Source organism: Hemiscyllium ocellatum, chromosome 29, assembly GCF_020745735.1.
Source record: "Hemiscyllium ocellatum isolate sHemOce1 chromosome 29, sHemOce1.pat.X.cur, whole genome shotgun sequence".
Taxonomy (NCBI): domain Eukaryota; kingdom Metazoa; phylum Chordata; class Chondrichthyes; order Orectolobiformes; family Hemiscylliidae; genus Hemiscyllium; species Hemiscyllium ocellatum.
The window spans coordinates 50,399,351-50,412,977 of NC_083429.1; the positions used below are offsets into that span (position 1 = coordinate 50,399,351).

General features: G+C 43.4%; 1 protein-coding gene across 3 annotated transcripts in view; it reads right to left on the reverse strand.

The window, feature by feature from the left end:
• tmprss4a (transmembrane serine protease 4a) overlaps positions 1–13,627 on the reverse strand; it is a 59,080-nt gene that overhangs the window by 20,767 nt on the left and 24,686 nt on the right. For 2 of the 3 annotated variants that reach the window (XM_060846747.1, XM_060846748.1), the window contains exons 2-5: positions 5,098–5,182; positions 2,650–2,760; positions 1,158–1,310; positions 931–1,060 (exon numbers count right to left, since the gene is read on the reverse strand). In XM_060846747.1, coding sequence (XP_060702730.1) covers positions 931–1,060; positions 1,158–1,310; positions 2,650–2,760; positions 5,098–5,182 — 479 coding nt within the window. The remainder of the gene's footprint in view (positions 1–930; positions 1,061–1,157; positions 1,311–2,649; positions 2,761–5,097; positions 5,183–13,627) is intronic. The other variant, XM_060846749.1, reaches the window with a different exon arrangement.

The window sequence follows — 13,627 nt, forward strand, 5'->3', positions numbered from 1 at the left end:
TCAGTTCAAGGGAAAATTACTGGCCCAGCCAATGATGCCCACATCACATGAACCAATGAGAAAGTCCATGTTGTTAGGGGTGATACATTGTTATGGTTTGAGGATTGGCTAACCAATAGGGTCGGGATAAATGGGTCATTCTTAGGTTAGTGAGCTGCAACTCAGGGAGAGACACCGGGAGCAGTGCTGAGGCCTCGGCTATTTACTGTTGATAGGAATGGTGCAGATGAAGGGATAGTCAGTCAGTAGCCAAGCCTGATGACACAACTTCCAATCTCATCTATTTTTGTGAGGAGGATACAAAGAGTCTGCAAGAGGTATGCAGATAGTGAAAGACTGAGAAGGAAAATCAAGCCCCCATTTTCATCCATTCATGTTCACATGCTCGATTATTTCTATACTTTATACTACTATTTCAAACATATTTCAAATTTCAATGTTGCAGTTATTGGTGAACTGTAAGGCCCCACAAATAGAAACAGGCTAAAATGACAAAAAAAAACACAAGTTGTTGGAAAAGCTCAGAAGGTCTGGCCGCATCTGTGAAGTGAAATCAGAGTTAGCGTTTCATATCTAATGACCCTCCTTCAGGACATTCCCTCGGTTAACTCTGATTTCTCTCCACAGATACTGCCAGACCTGCTAAGATTTGCCAGCAATTACTATTTTCATTTCAGATTTCCAGTGCCCGCAGTGCTTTCGGTTTTTTTTGTAAAAATATAAAATATAATCTGTTTAAGGTAAATGTTGGTTGGGGGATAAAGTCTGGGCCACATCAAAAATAGCCAGATCACCCTCCTCAAGCTTCTCCAAATAAAAATAAAGAGACAGCTCGGGGATTTTGTTAACATCCAGCTGAAAGGGCAGACATTAAACGCCTGAGCTGACAAGCATCAGGATAGAAGCAGAGCGGGAGATGCTTTGCATTACTTTGAGTATCCCAGCTGCTTGCATGTTACTTCTGCGAGGCTGGGACGCCAGTTGTCATAACAGATGCTCTTCCATTGCTGGGTTCCTGAATCCCTCACTTGCAGAATGGATTTGGATCCATAGATTCGCACTGGAGGGAAGAGAATGAACACAGGTTGTCACAGCTCTGTTGAACGTACAGCAATCTTGAGAAACACAGACACACCACCAGCCGGCTCGTCGTTTACCTGGGAAAGGGTCTCGGAATGTGACGTTCATCACACACTCACGCTCATCTTCACCTTGAGAACAATCCAAGATTCCGTTGCATTGGGAATCACGAGAGATGAACTTAAAGGTTTTGGAGCAGAAGTAATAATATTCATTGACGGCAACTTTCACTGCAGAAAAAAAGGGAAGAGAATGCCACTAGTCACACATCAGTCAGCTGTCTCTTGGTTGTACTGAAGCTGCTGGTAAGACAATTCAAGGCTCCCCAGCAGCCTTGCCGACACAGTTAAAAATCACACAACATCAGGTTGTCGTCCAACAGGTTTAATTGGAAGCACTAGCTTTCGGAGCGCCGCTCCTTCATCAGGTGGCTGTGGAGTATAAGATTGTAAGACACAGAAGATATAGCAAAAATGTCTTCCAATTAAACCTATTGGACTATCACCTGGTGTTGTGTAGTTTTTAACATTGTACACCCCAGTCCAACACCAGCATCTCCAAATCATTTTGCCTAACACAGCAGAATCAAAACAAAGATAACACCCCCATATCTTGCCTAAGCAGTGATTTCTTACTGTGAACCTAAATAGTGAGCTCCGATGGGACACATAAAACGGTGGGAAACTTTCCAGAGGATTCCCAGATTGGGAAGTAGTTGAGTTGAGCTCAGTGTCAGTGAGATGATCAGAGCAACACGAGAAACAGATTCAGCACCTCTGGACTTGGGGTGGGGGTGGATGGGGGTTTAAGGTTTGCCAAGATCCCTTTGTCCCAGTGCTGCCCAATGATTACAAAACAGGCACAAAAACACAGGAACTGAAACAATCATTTCCTCTGGATGTGGGAGAATTTTCCTGCGGGCAAAGTTCTGACCCTTGTTTTAGCATGTTCCTGACAAACTGCAGTGACGAATGTGATTGATTTTCTAAATACTTTAATTAAGCCCTCAGGACAGAACACGCCAGCACGTCACACCATCAGAAGCAGCAAACGTGCAAGCAAGTTATAGTAGCACCTGGCTCAGTTTCCAAAACCATCTTCTCACGCAGGGGAACAGAAATCTGTCCCCTCGGAGCTGGGGGGGTCAACCGAAGAGTTCAAAAGTTATTTAGTGGGAAATGGAATGGAGATGCAGGTCAACTGTTATCTAATTAAATTGTGGAACAGGCTGCAAGGGATGAATGGCCTCCCACTACCCTTATGACTTGGTGACAGCAGCCATGACAGCTATCCTCAATATCCCCTGGCTGGTGTTGAGGGCTGGTTAAAGTTGGTTAAAACCCACTAGTGGCGCCAATCCTGATCACTGACTGGAAAATGCGTCGAGTGTCAGTGAGGCAGTAGGCCGGGATTAGATCAGGCTCTGAGCTGCCTCGCGTAGCCAATAATCCTGGCTGTGGGCAAAATCAGAGGATCACAAACCAACAATTGAAATACCAAACTGCAGAAAATAAAGGGCATGATGAGGAGGAGCATTTAATAACATTTTGAACAAGGAAGAGAACTTACCGAAATAAATGGCAACCACAAGAATTGCAATGACAGTAATGACCGAGAGTACAGTTATAATGATCTTCCGTTTAGACATTTTGCATTTGCATGGAAATCTGGTCAATATTTCTGGAGATTGGAAAATATGTATTTATTAGTATGTGGACATTAAATTATCCCAACACTTACTGGCTATGAAGGAGGATGCTGTTTGGTTAAATTGGGTACAATTTATTTACAAGTTTGTGGAAACATGCAGGGAATTAAAAAGTTCAATTGTTTTAAAGGACGAAAAGTTATTGTGGATTTATCCCATCCCAGGAAGAGGAGAGTTAGGAGAGGAGCCAAAATTCCTACAGTATCTCCAAGAGCAGGAGGAGGAGAGCTGCTCAGATCCAGAAAGGAATTTGAAATGAAAAACAAAAATGCATTCATATAGTGCCTAATACAACCTCAGGATGTCCCAAACTACTTTTCAGCCAATTAAAGGCTTTTTTTAAAAAAAAAGTCACTGTTGAAAGGCAGGAACCTAGCAATCAACTTGCACACACAAAGTTCTCACATGCAGGAATATACTAATGACTAGACCATCCCTTTCAGTGATATTACTTAGGAAACAAACATTAGCCAGGCCACCAAATGACACCAATAATTTCTTACATCTACCCAAGATGGCAAACAGACCCTTGGATTTTTTCATCTCATCTTAAAGACTGTACACTAAGTGGGGGTACTGTGATTGTCAACTAAGATTTCATCAAGGCTCTGAATTAGGACTTGAACTCGCAACATGCTGACTCAGACAGGAGAGATTATAGATCTTGGCATGCTCACATGATGTGAAAATGACTCATTTATGTCTCCAGCAAGTCTCTTAACTCTTCTTGTGACGGTCTCATTTTATAAAACGAAAAACAATTATTAGGGTGTCAGATTTAGGGCTGAACCAAAATCTTCCAAGTGGAATGCTGCGCATCAACGTCACACATTCCTGGGATATCGTTAGTAGATGTCTAATTGCAACAATAGTCACACTCTCCTGCTGTTTGCGAAAGGAATGATTTTACCCTCTACCCATTTACTTCTCTGAAATGTTTCTCCCCTCTGACCAATAAAAACTCATCTGGGTTCCAGTCTCTCTGATAGCATTCAAAATGCAAATTTATTTTTATGATGATTGTCTAATCAGCTATAATTACATCTTCACAAATCATTAACTATAGCAATGCAGAAAAAGGTCATTAAAACAAACAAGTACTGGGGCTTATTTCTGGAAGGAAGACAAGTTACGCTAAATTTGTCTGAACCTTGGTTAGATCATTCTTAGAATAGCCAAACAGAAATATCTTTAAATAGAAATAGTGTAAAGAATATGGAGCTTGTCAAGTGAAGTAATTGAGGGAAATTAGCCGCATCTCAGAAAAGCTGGTTAAACACAAGAAGAAAATCGTGGATATGTTGATGAGGGGAAATAAGGATGGCATGGAAAGGATGGCACGGTGGGGTCAGTGATTAGCACTGCTGCCTTCAATTCCCGTCTCGGGCAACTGTCTGTGTGGACTTTGCACATTTTCCCTGTTTCTGCGCTGGTTTCCTTCAGGTGCTCCGGTTTCCTCCCACAATCCAAAAGATGTGCAAGTTATGTGAATTGGCCATGCTAAATTACCCACAGTATTAGGTGCATTAGTCAGAGGGAAATGGGTCTGAGTGGGTTAGTCTTTGGTGCAGACTTGTTGGGCCAAATGGCCTGTTTCCACACTGTAGGGTATCACGGTAGGGGTCCATTGAGCAGAATAGGGGTGACGTGGTGGTAATCTCACCAAATTAGAAACCCACAGACCCCCATCTAACACACCAGAGACTTGGGTTCAAATCTCATCACTCAAACTGGCATAAGTGGAAATACTAAATTTGGAGTTAAAATTTAGTTTAATGGTAATAGTGTGTCGACTGACGCAATCAAAAAATGTCTGGTTCACACCTGCCCTTTAGGGAAGGAAATCTGCCATTTTAACTCAATCTGGCCTCAATTGACTCCAGATCAACAGTAATATGCTTGGCTCCGTAATGACCCAGCAAGCTTTTCAGTTCAAAGTCAGTTAGGAATGGGCAACACATGTTAGCCTTGCCTGTGTGATCCTCATCTCATGAAAGATTTTTTTTAAAAATGGCCATTTTTGCCACAAATCGAAACACCGGGTCATTTGGCCATGTCCTGCCTTCCCTCCATATCCCGGCAGTAATGGGTTCCCCATTCCCCGCTCCTTTCTCTTCTGATCCAATTCCCAATGAGCAACCTTTCGACACCAGTTCAGCCTCAACTCCTTTACCAAAACCAAAGCAAGATTCCATCAAAGAATAAGGTCAACAGCTTCCCTCAAGAAGGGTAAAGCAAAATGGGTTTCAGGCCCCAACATGCCACCCATTAGCCCCCAGGAACATAACATGAAGAGTTCGATTTTAAACCTGGATCCATTGGAATGGTTGGACTCGAAGGTTTGAGGCTAACAGACTCATCCGTCTCTTCCCTTGACGTCACACTCTCCCGGACCTGAAAAAAGGTATTCAAGAAGGACACAGTCAAAATGCTTTCTGGTGTCAAGAGTTGAAGAAGATAAAAAGAAATCTGGGTGCAACAGTGTCCTTGAGTTGAAGGAGTGCACTTTTGCTACCACCATAATAGGAAGATCCTGGTGCTACGTAGTTACTAAGTCTCCATCACGCTGGTGGTGGAAAGTATATAATGGGCTCACATTGGGTCACAGTCCCACAGCAGTTATTCTCTTCACTATCCCAGAGGTTCAGAGACAATTGCTGTGCCAGCGATCAGTGGCGCAGTCAACATGTCCACAAACCAAAGCTTACTAGCCCCCAAAATTGGATGGGCAGAATGGCCCTGCAATTAACAAAACAGATTTCAATACAGATCAAAGCAAGATGGTGCATTTTGGTGAGCAAGCATAAGGAGGTCACATACTGCTGGGAGAACAACTCTAAATACTGGAGACAAGCAAACAGACTCTCCCCCCACCCCCCACCCCAACATTGATAGGCAAACCACAAAGTAGCAACACAACTGTAAAAAAAACATGTAAAAGCAAACGAACTAAAGGGATACAATTGAAAAATACAAAGTTACGGTAAACTTGTATATTGCAAAATAATTTGACAGATCACATGGAGTTCTCGTCTCCATATTATTTTTAAAAAAGAGAGACACCAGACAAAATGCAATAAACAATTTACAAGTTTGCTACCAGATGCAAACAGCTATAACATGGAAGTCTGAACAAGATGGGACTGTATTCTCCAGAAAGGAGAGGAGGCTAAGGGCTTCTCTATTACCATCTTGAGAATTCCAAAATGGTTTGAGAGGGTAGAGGACGAAGAGATTTTCGTTGTGCGGTAAATGAAAGCTGCAACGTAAAGTCAGTAAAGTTCAATTGGCTGGACGGCTGATTTGCAGAAGCAAAGGATACAAACAGCATGCATTCAGCTCCCAGATCAGCTGAGGTTACTATAAAAAAATTCTCTTCCGCAATCCATCACCTCACCGGAGGTATGGTGAGCCTCAGGTTAAACCAACACCAGTCATTTCTCTCTATATAATGGTCTTAAATGCTGTGAGGAATCCAATAGAAATTCCTTTGACCAGAACATGATAAGAAGGTGGAACTCACAGATTGTTCAATACAATAGCAGTGCTGCCTTTAAGATGACATGTAGTAAACATGAGAGAGAATGGAATGTAGAGCAGGTGAGACAAAGCTGATGTGGAGCATAAACACTGGGATGGACCAGCAATGTCACGAGGTCCATTTCAGTCTGAACATACTATGTATTTCACAAATTTCAAACAAGTGAATAAACAGCCAGACTGCGTGTATGATTCCTGTGTGTATGAGGGTGTCTGGTGGTCTCCACAGCTTGAACTTTCCCCACACAGCATTGACAAGTTCAGTAATGACTCTTTTGCTCAGAGGCTGCCATCTACTCTAATAATGCCTCCTGAGGGCTGGATCATTGACAATACACAGTGTGAGGGTCTTGGTATGGCCAGAAGATCTCAAGAGGATCAGCAGTCCAAATCCCACAATAACCTGATCCAATAAATCTGGTCATTTGTAGACTGGCATCAGAAATAAAGTGTCTATGGAATCTGTTAGAGTGTTGTTAAAAAAAAAGTCACTGGTCCTTCAGCCTAAAACAGCTTTCCTTCATAAGGGAAGAAAACTGCTGGAGGAACTCAGTAGGTCTGGCAGCTGTGGAGAGAGAAACTGAGTTAGTGTTTAGAATCACAACTCTTCAAATGCCATCCGCCCAACTGAGTTGCCTTAGCACTTTCTCCTTTTATTTCTGATTTCCAGCATCTGCAGTATTTTGCTTTGATTGGAGAACTTTACTCAATCCTCCATGTAATTCTAAATCCACCCAATCTGCTCAAGTCACAGTGTCTTTTGAAATGGAGAAACCTGCTAATCCTACCTTTCCAGAACAACTGAAAAGAGAAATTATACAACTCTGCCCCCAACAACTATTGTATCATGGCTCTGAAGGAGGGTGACTGGGCCCAAAATGTTAACGCTGCTTTCTCTCCACCAGACCTGCTGAGATTTTCCAGCTGTTTCTGTTTTCATTTCACATTTCCAGCTCTTCGGTTTTTTAAATTATTGCATCTTCTCCGCCTCCCAGCTTCACGAGGCTAAAAATCACTGATTCTTACTTGCTGGGGAATAGCCAAAGGAAGGTTAGGATTGAAACATCAATGAAAAATTCATCTGGATCAAATATGTTCAATTCTCCCTCATGTCAGTCTCTGGTAACACCAGTCCCTGGAGTCAATGAGGATGGAGGTGGGGGACAAATGAGCAAAAAGAAGAGAAATCTGACAGTAGCTTCAGAAAACCTCTCCAAGTGAAATATTGAGCTACTCCAGGTCAGGGTTATCACAGAGACTCTTGGGTGGTTTAATCCCCTAGTTACACCAATCTCCTCCTTGCTTGACATCAACACGAGTTCCTGTTCTGTGTTTTCACTGATTAACCTGTTTGGAAACGCTACGACATATCTCTGGAGCAGACAGGACTTGAACTCCGGCTTCCTGGTCCTGGGGTAGGGACGCGTGGACTGCAGCAGTTCAAGAAGGCAGCTCACCACCACTTTTTCAAAGGCAACTAGGGACTGACAATAACTGCTGGCCTGGTGAGCGATGCCCACGGCCCATAGATGCATAAAAAAGCCCACTGTAAGAGTCTTTCACACAAGCTCCTATTGTATGTTGAAAAATTAAAAACAGTCAGACATTCAGCCGCTCAAATCTGTTCCAAAAGATCACAAGGGACATGGATAGGGTGAATAGACAAGGTCTTTTTCCCAGGATATAGGAGTCCAAAGCTAGATGGCACAGATTTAAAGGTGGCGGGGAAGGATTTAAAAGGGCAACTTTTTCACACAGAGGGTGGTGTGTTTTTGGAATGAGCTGCCAGAGGAAGTGGTGGAGGCTGGTACAATTACAGTATTTAAAAGGCATCGGGATGGGTATATGAAAAAGAAGGGGTTAGAGGGTTATGGGTCAAGTGCTGGCAAATGGGACTATAGTAATTTCAGATATCTGATCAGCATGGACCAGCTGGAGCAAAGGGTTTGTTTACATGCTATAAAACCCTATGACTAATTAAATTATGTCATAGCAGACCTGAATCATAACTCCATTTTCCTCACGCACATCACACAAAAACGTATTCATTGCAATGTTCATGGTTTCAACTGAACTTCAGTCTTAGAGGTTTGCATTCAGGACATGTTACATTTCAAATCCTTTATATGAAGGAGTGCTACCCAGTGCCAGCCCCGAATGACTTTTATGGGTTATACTTTTCAGATTATGGTGCTCCTTGTTCAGGACTCCCTATTGTCACCTCTACCAACAAATGGAAATATAGTTTCTCCCTATTTATCAACTCCTTTTAAGTATCTTCAACATCTTAATTAGATCCCCCTTTAACCTTTTACATTTCTATTTTTAACCAAAACTCAGAGGCAAGCAGAAGTGTTAAGAAACATTTCCTCACTCTCAGAGATCAAGTAAATGTTGTTAGAGAACACAAGGATATGGTGGGAACAGAGAATGTATGGGGCTGGTCACCCAGAGGACAGGGGTTCAATTTTTTAAAAAAATTTGAAATCAGTTTTACAAAAATCTGAAATCTAATAAAACAGATATCAGTAAAAGTGACTAGAAAGCTATCAAATGGTGATTAAGAATCCAAAGAGGAGAGAAAATTTGCTGCTGTTATGTAGTCAAATGTAACCCCACATTAACACAGTAATATTTAACTGCCTTGTTAGCTCGGTTGGCTAGACAGCTGGCCTACAATACAGAGGGATCCCAATTGAGTGGGCTTAATTCCCAAACCAACAGAGATCCGACCTTCTCAAACCCTCCCCTTCCCTGAGGAATGATGATCTTGCAGCTACTCCTGGGATTGCAGGCTTAGTTAACGATTTATGACAGTTTCTATTTAAAATTATTAGTCATTATAATTTACCATACATAAATAGGAAAGGTTTGGAGAGATATGGCCCAGGTGGGATTAGTTTAGTTTGGGATTATGTTCGGCATGGACTGGTTGGATTGTTTCCAGTAAAAAAATGAGGTCTGCAGATGCTGGAGATCACAGCTGCAAATGTGTTGCTGGTCAAAGCACAGCAGGCCAGGCAGCATCCATCTTATATGACTCTATGATTCTGGTTAGACCACCATCAGTCATCTCTCTAATGAGAGAGACTGCAGGCCTATGGTCTGGCAAGACTATTGCAGCTTTACCTTTTTATATCTGGCTGATTAATTGTTCAGTGTCTCAGTCACTGGTCAGAGGTAAGTGCTTGTGAATAGAGAAAATAGTTATCTTTCAGTTTTTGCTTACTTCATTACAGATAAAGAAAGAGCCATTGCCTTTTGCAGTCTGGAGAACTTCTGCCTCAATATTCTTCTGCAACACACACACACACACACACACACACACACACACACCTACCCCCCCACCCCCACCCACAATCTGCCCAGGAGTCAGAGTGTTGATCTCATGCTAGTCTCCACAACTGGTCCTAATGGAATGACTGCTGAATGGGTTGCCTTTGGGTGAAGCTTGCTCTGCACACCCACCCCCGTGCCATTGGGTCTTAAACCCATTTCTTGAACAAAACAACAGTGTAAACACCACTCACAATGAGCTACAGTGACTTGTTTCTAAGATGTGCAACTCCTTCCACACTCCTTGGTTTACAGTAGACCTTTTCCCATTTCCATACACAATTCAAATCAAAAGGTAAAAAGATGAGGCTTTTACAACTGCTTTATCGAGAGAATGTGTCTTGCTCCAGCATCTACATACTTTACTTGCTTCAAATTTTCTTTGTTCCAATCCTACTCTGGCACACACTTTTCAAGGACATGGACGGCTGTATCTGTGCCATTTCCTGATGTTGCTCTGAACTGGAAAATTTCATCGGCTTTACTTCTCAACTTCACATGGTCCATCTCCAACTCTTCCCTTCTATTCAACCTCTGTCTCCACTTCTGAGACAAGTTATTTACTAATATTCGCTATAAATCCATGACTACACTCCCTAACACGCACTAACCACAAGGATTGGTTGTATTCTCCCAGATCTCTCCAGCTCAGTCACATCTCTCATGTTGATGCAACCTCTCACAACAGTGTTTCTGAGATGTCTGCTTTTCTTCTCAGGAGGACTGCCCCAATCATGGCTGATAGGGCCCTTGATCAGATCTGCCCCATGTCATGGCACATTTGCTCTCACCTTTTCCCCTCGCTCCTAATCCAAGATAGGGTTCTCCAAGCCCTCACCTTCCACCACAGTATTCAATTAATACCACTACTTCCAACATGCCCCCCACCTCCAACATGATTCCAATACCAAGAACCTGACTCCAACTCCTGTCAGCATTCCAGGGGGACACTTTCCTCTACAAATCCCTTGTCCATTTCTCAAGTTCTCTCAGTACTCTCACCCTTCCCTTGGCACTTACTCAGAGGTGCAACATCTGCCTGCTTTTTATTAAAAATTGTCTCTCTCCGGTCACTTTCCAAAGACAGAAACAGAGGTATGCTGCACCTCTTCAATTTAGAATACAGTATTCCCACCCTCACAACACGGTCCCCTCAGAAACAAGGCAGCTGACAGCTTGGCGGCTTTGTGGAACATCTCCTTCCAGTCCAGGGGTGTGTCCCTGAGTTTTGTGTCACCTACTAATTTAATTTTGTGACCTGTACAGAGCTCCTCGCCCTAGGCCTACTGATTTATTCCAGTAAAGTGGGCGGCACGGTAGCACAGTGGTTAGCACTGCTGCCTCACAGCGCCTGAGACCCGGGTTCATTTCCCGACTCAGGCGACAGACTGTGTGGAGTTTGCACGTTCTCCCCGTGTCTGCGTGGGTTTCCTCCGGGTGCTCCGGTTTCCTCCCACAGTCCAAAGATGTGCGGGTCAGGTGAATTGGCCATGCTAAATTGCCCGTAGTGCTAGGTAAGGGGTAAATGTAGGGGTATGGGTGGGTTGCGCTTCGGCGGGTCGGTGTGGACTTGTTGGGCCGAAGGGCCTGTTTCCACACTGTAAGTCTAATCTAATCATAATCTAAAGGCTCCAGATAAGCTTGAAGAATAGCACCTTATCTTTTGATTAAGCACAACACAGCATTTCAGACAATAGCAACTTCAAGAATTTCGGATTGTAAATCTCTGCATCCATTTTGTTTCATTTCTCTTTGAGAGTTTCAGTTTCATTGTTTTCTTTCAGATGGAAGTGCAGGGTGATAGGGACTGGATGGGATGCTCTTCGAAAGGTCAATGGGCCCAATGGTTTGCTTCCACACTGCAGGGATTCTAGATGGGATTGTTTTGTTAAACTACAAACCCAGTCATTTGCAAATGAGACAAGCACTGTGCTGCAGATTTATAAACTGGATTTAAAGTCTCCCCCAGCTGTTAAAGTGTCTCTGCAACTTTAGACACAGGCTCTGGAATATGATTGCAGTGAAATTACCCTCTCAATGAAGGCATCTGGATGGGTACATGAATAGGAAGGGTTTGGAGGGATATGGGCTGGGTGCTGGCAGGTGGGACTAGATTGAGGTGGGATATCTGGTCGGCATGGACGAGTTGGACTGAAGGGTCTATTTCCGTGCTGTACATCTCTATGACTCTATGGTGAATAGTCAGTCAGGGGTGTGTTGTGGGGATAGGGTTGAGCGCAAGGTGTTGTGTTCAAATCAGCCAGAGTTGAATGATGTTCCACTGTCTCTCTCCCACAGCCAGGTGACTGAAACATATTTTCTCATTCCCCAAGATGGGTTAACAAACACAACCAAAATGACTATTCAAAATAAAGGCAGTCCCCAGAATTCTTATTCTCAAAAGAAAAAATGAACAGGCATTAAAAATAGAAAATATGTTGCTGGAAAAGTGCAGCAGGTCAGGCAGCATCCAAGGATCAGGAGATTCGACGTTCCTGAAGAAGGGCTTATGCCCGAAACGTTGAATCTCCTATTCCTTGGATGCTGCCTGACCTGCTGCGCTTTTCCAGCAACACATTTTCAGCTCTGATCTCCAGCATCTGCAGACCTCACTTTCTCCTTAAAAATAGAAAACCCCACCTCACTACCTGAGCCCTGCTTCATAAGAATTAAGGAGATTGGGTCATTCAGCCCATCTCAGATCATGGCTGATCCGATTGTGGTTTCAACACTTTCTTCTCCGTCCTCCATAACCTTGAATCCCATTTGTTGATCAAAAATCTGTCCAACGCTCTGCCTTGAATATATTCAATGACCCAGCCTCCACTACTCACTGGGGGCAAAAAGATTCCAAACACTAAATACCATCAGAGAAAGGATTTATCCTCATCTCAGTTTTAAACTGTGCCACACCCAATTGTTCTAGACTGTCGAAGGAGGACTATCTTCTCAGTATCCACCCTGTCAGGTTCCTTGAAGATTCTTCAATAAGAAATACCTGGGGTGGCACGCTGGCTCAGTGGTTAGCAATGATGCCTCACAGTGCCAGGGTCCTGGTTCGATTCCCACCTCGGATGACTGTGTGGAGTTTGCACATTCTCCCCGTGTCTTGTGAGTTTCCTCCCACAATCCAAAGATATGCAGGTTAAGTTAATTGGCCATGCTAAATTGCCCATAGTGTTAGGTATATTAGTCCGGGATAAATATAGGGGAATGGGTTCGGGTGAGTTGCTGTTCAGAAGGTCAGTGTGGACCTGTTGGGCCGAAAGGCGTGTTTTGATACTATAGGAAATCTAATCTAAAACTTCTAACTTTCAAATTATACAGGCCCAACCTGTTCCATTATTCTTTTTAAGATAAGCCCATAGGGCAGCCTCACAGTGCCAGGGACTCAGGTTCAATTCCACACTCGGGTGGCTGTCTGTGTGGAGTTTGCACATTCTCCCCATGTCAGTGTGGGTTTCCTCCGGGTGAACCAGTTTCCTGACACAATCCAACGATGTACATGATTTGGAGATGCCGGTGTTGGACTGGGGTGTACAAAGTTAAAAATCACACAACACCAGGTTATAGTCCAACAGGTTTAATTGGAAGCACACTAGCTTTCAGGAGCGTCGCTCCGAAAGCTAGTGTGCTTCCAATTAAACCTGTTGGACTATAACCTGGTGTTGTGTGATTTTTAATCAAAGATGTACAGGTTAGATAGATTGGTCATGTTAAATTGCCCATAGTGTCCAGTGATGTGTGGACGAGGTGGATTAGCCAGGGGAAATGCGGGGTTACAAGGATAGGGTAGGTAGGCTGGGTCCGGGTGGGCTGCTGGTCAGAGGGTCAATATGGACTTGATGGGTTGAATGGTCTGCTTCCACACTGCGAGGATCCCATGATTCTTTGATTATCCCAGGTATCAGCTGAGTAAGCAATCTTGCTGAGGATGTACACAGGTTATTGAAGGCAACAGGA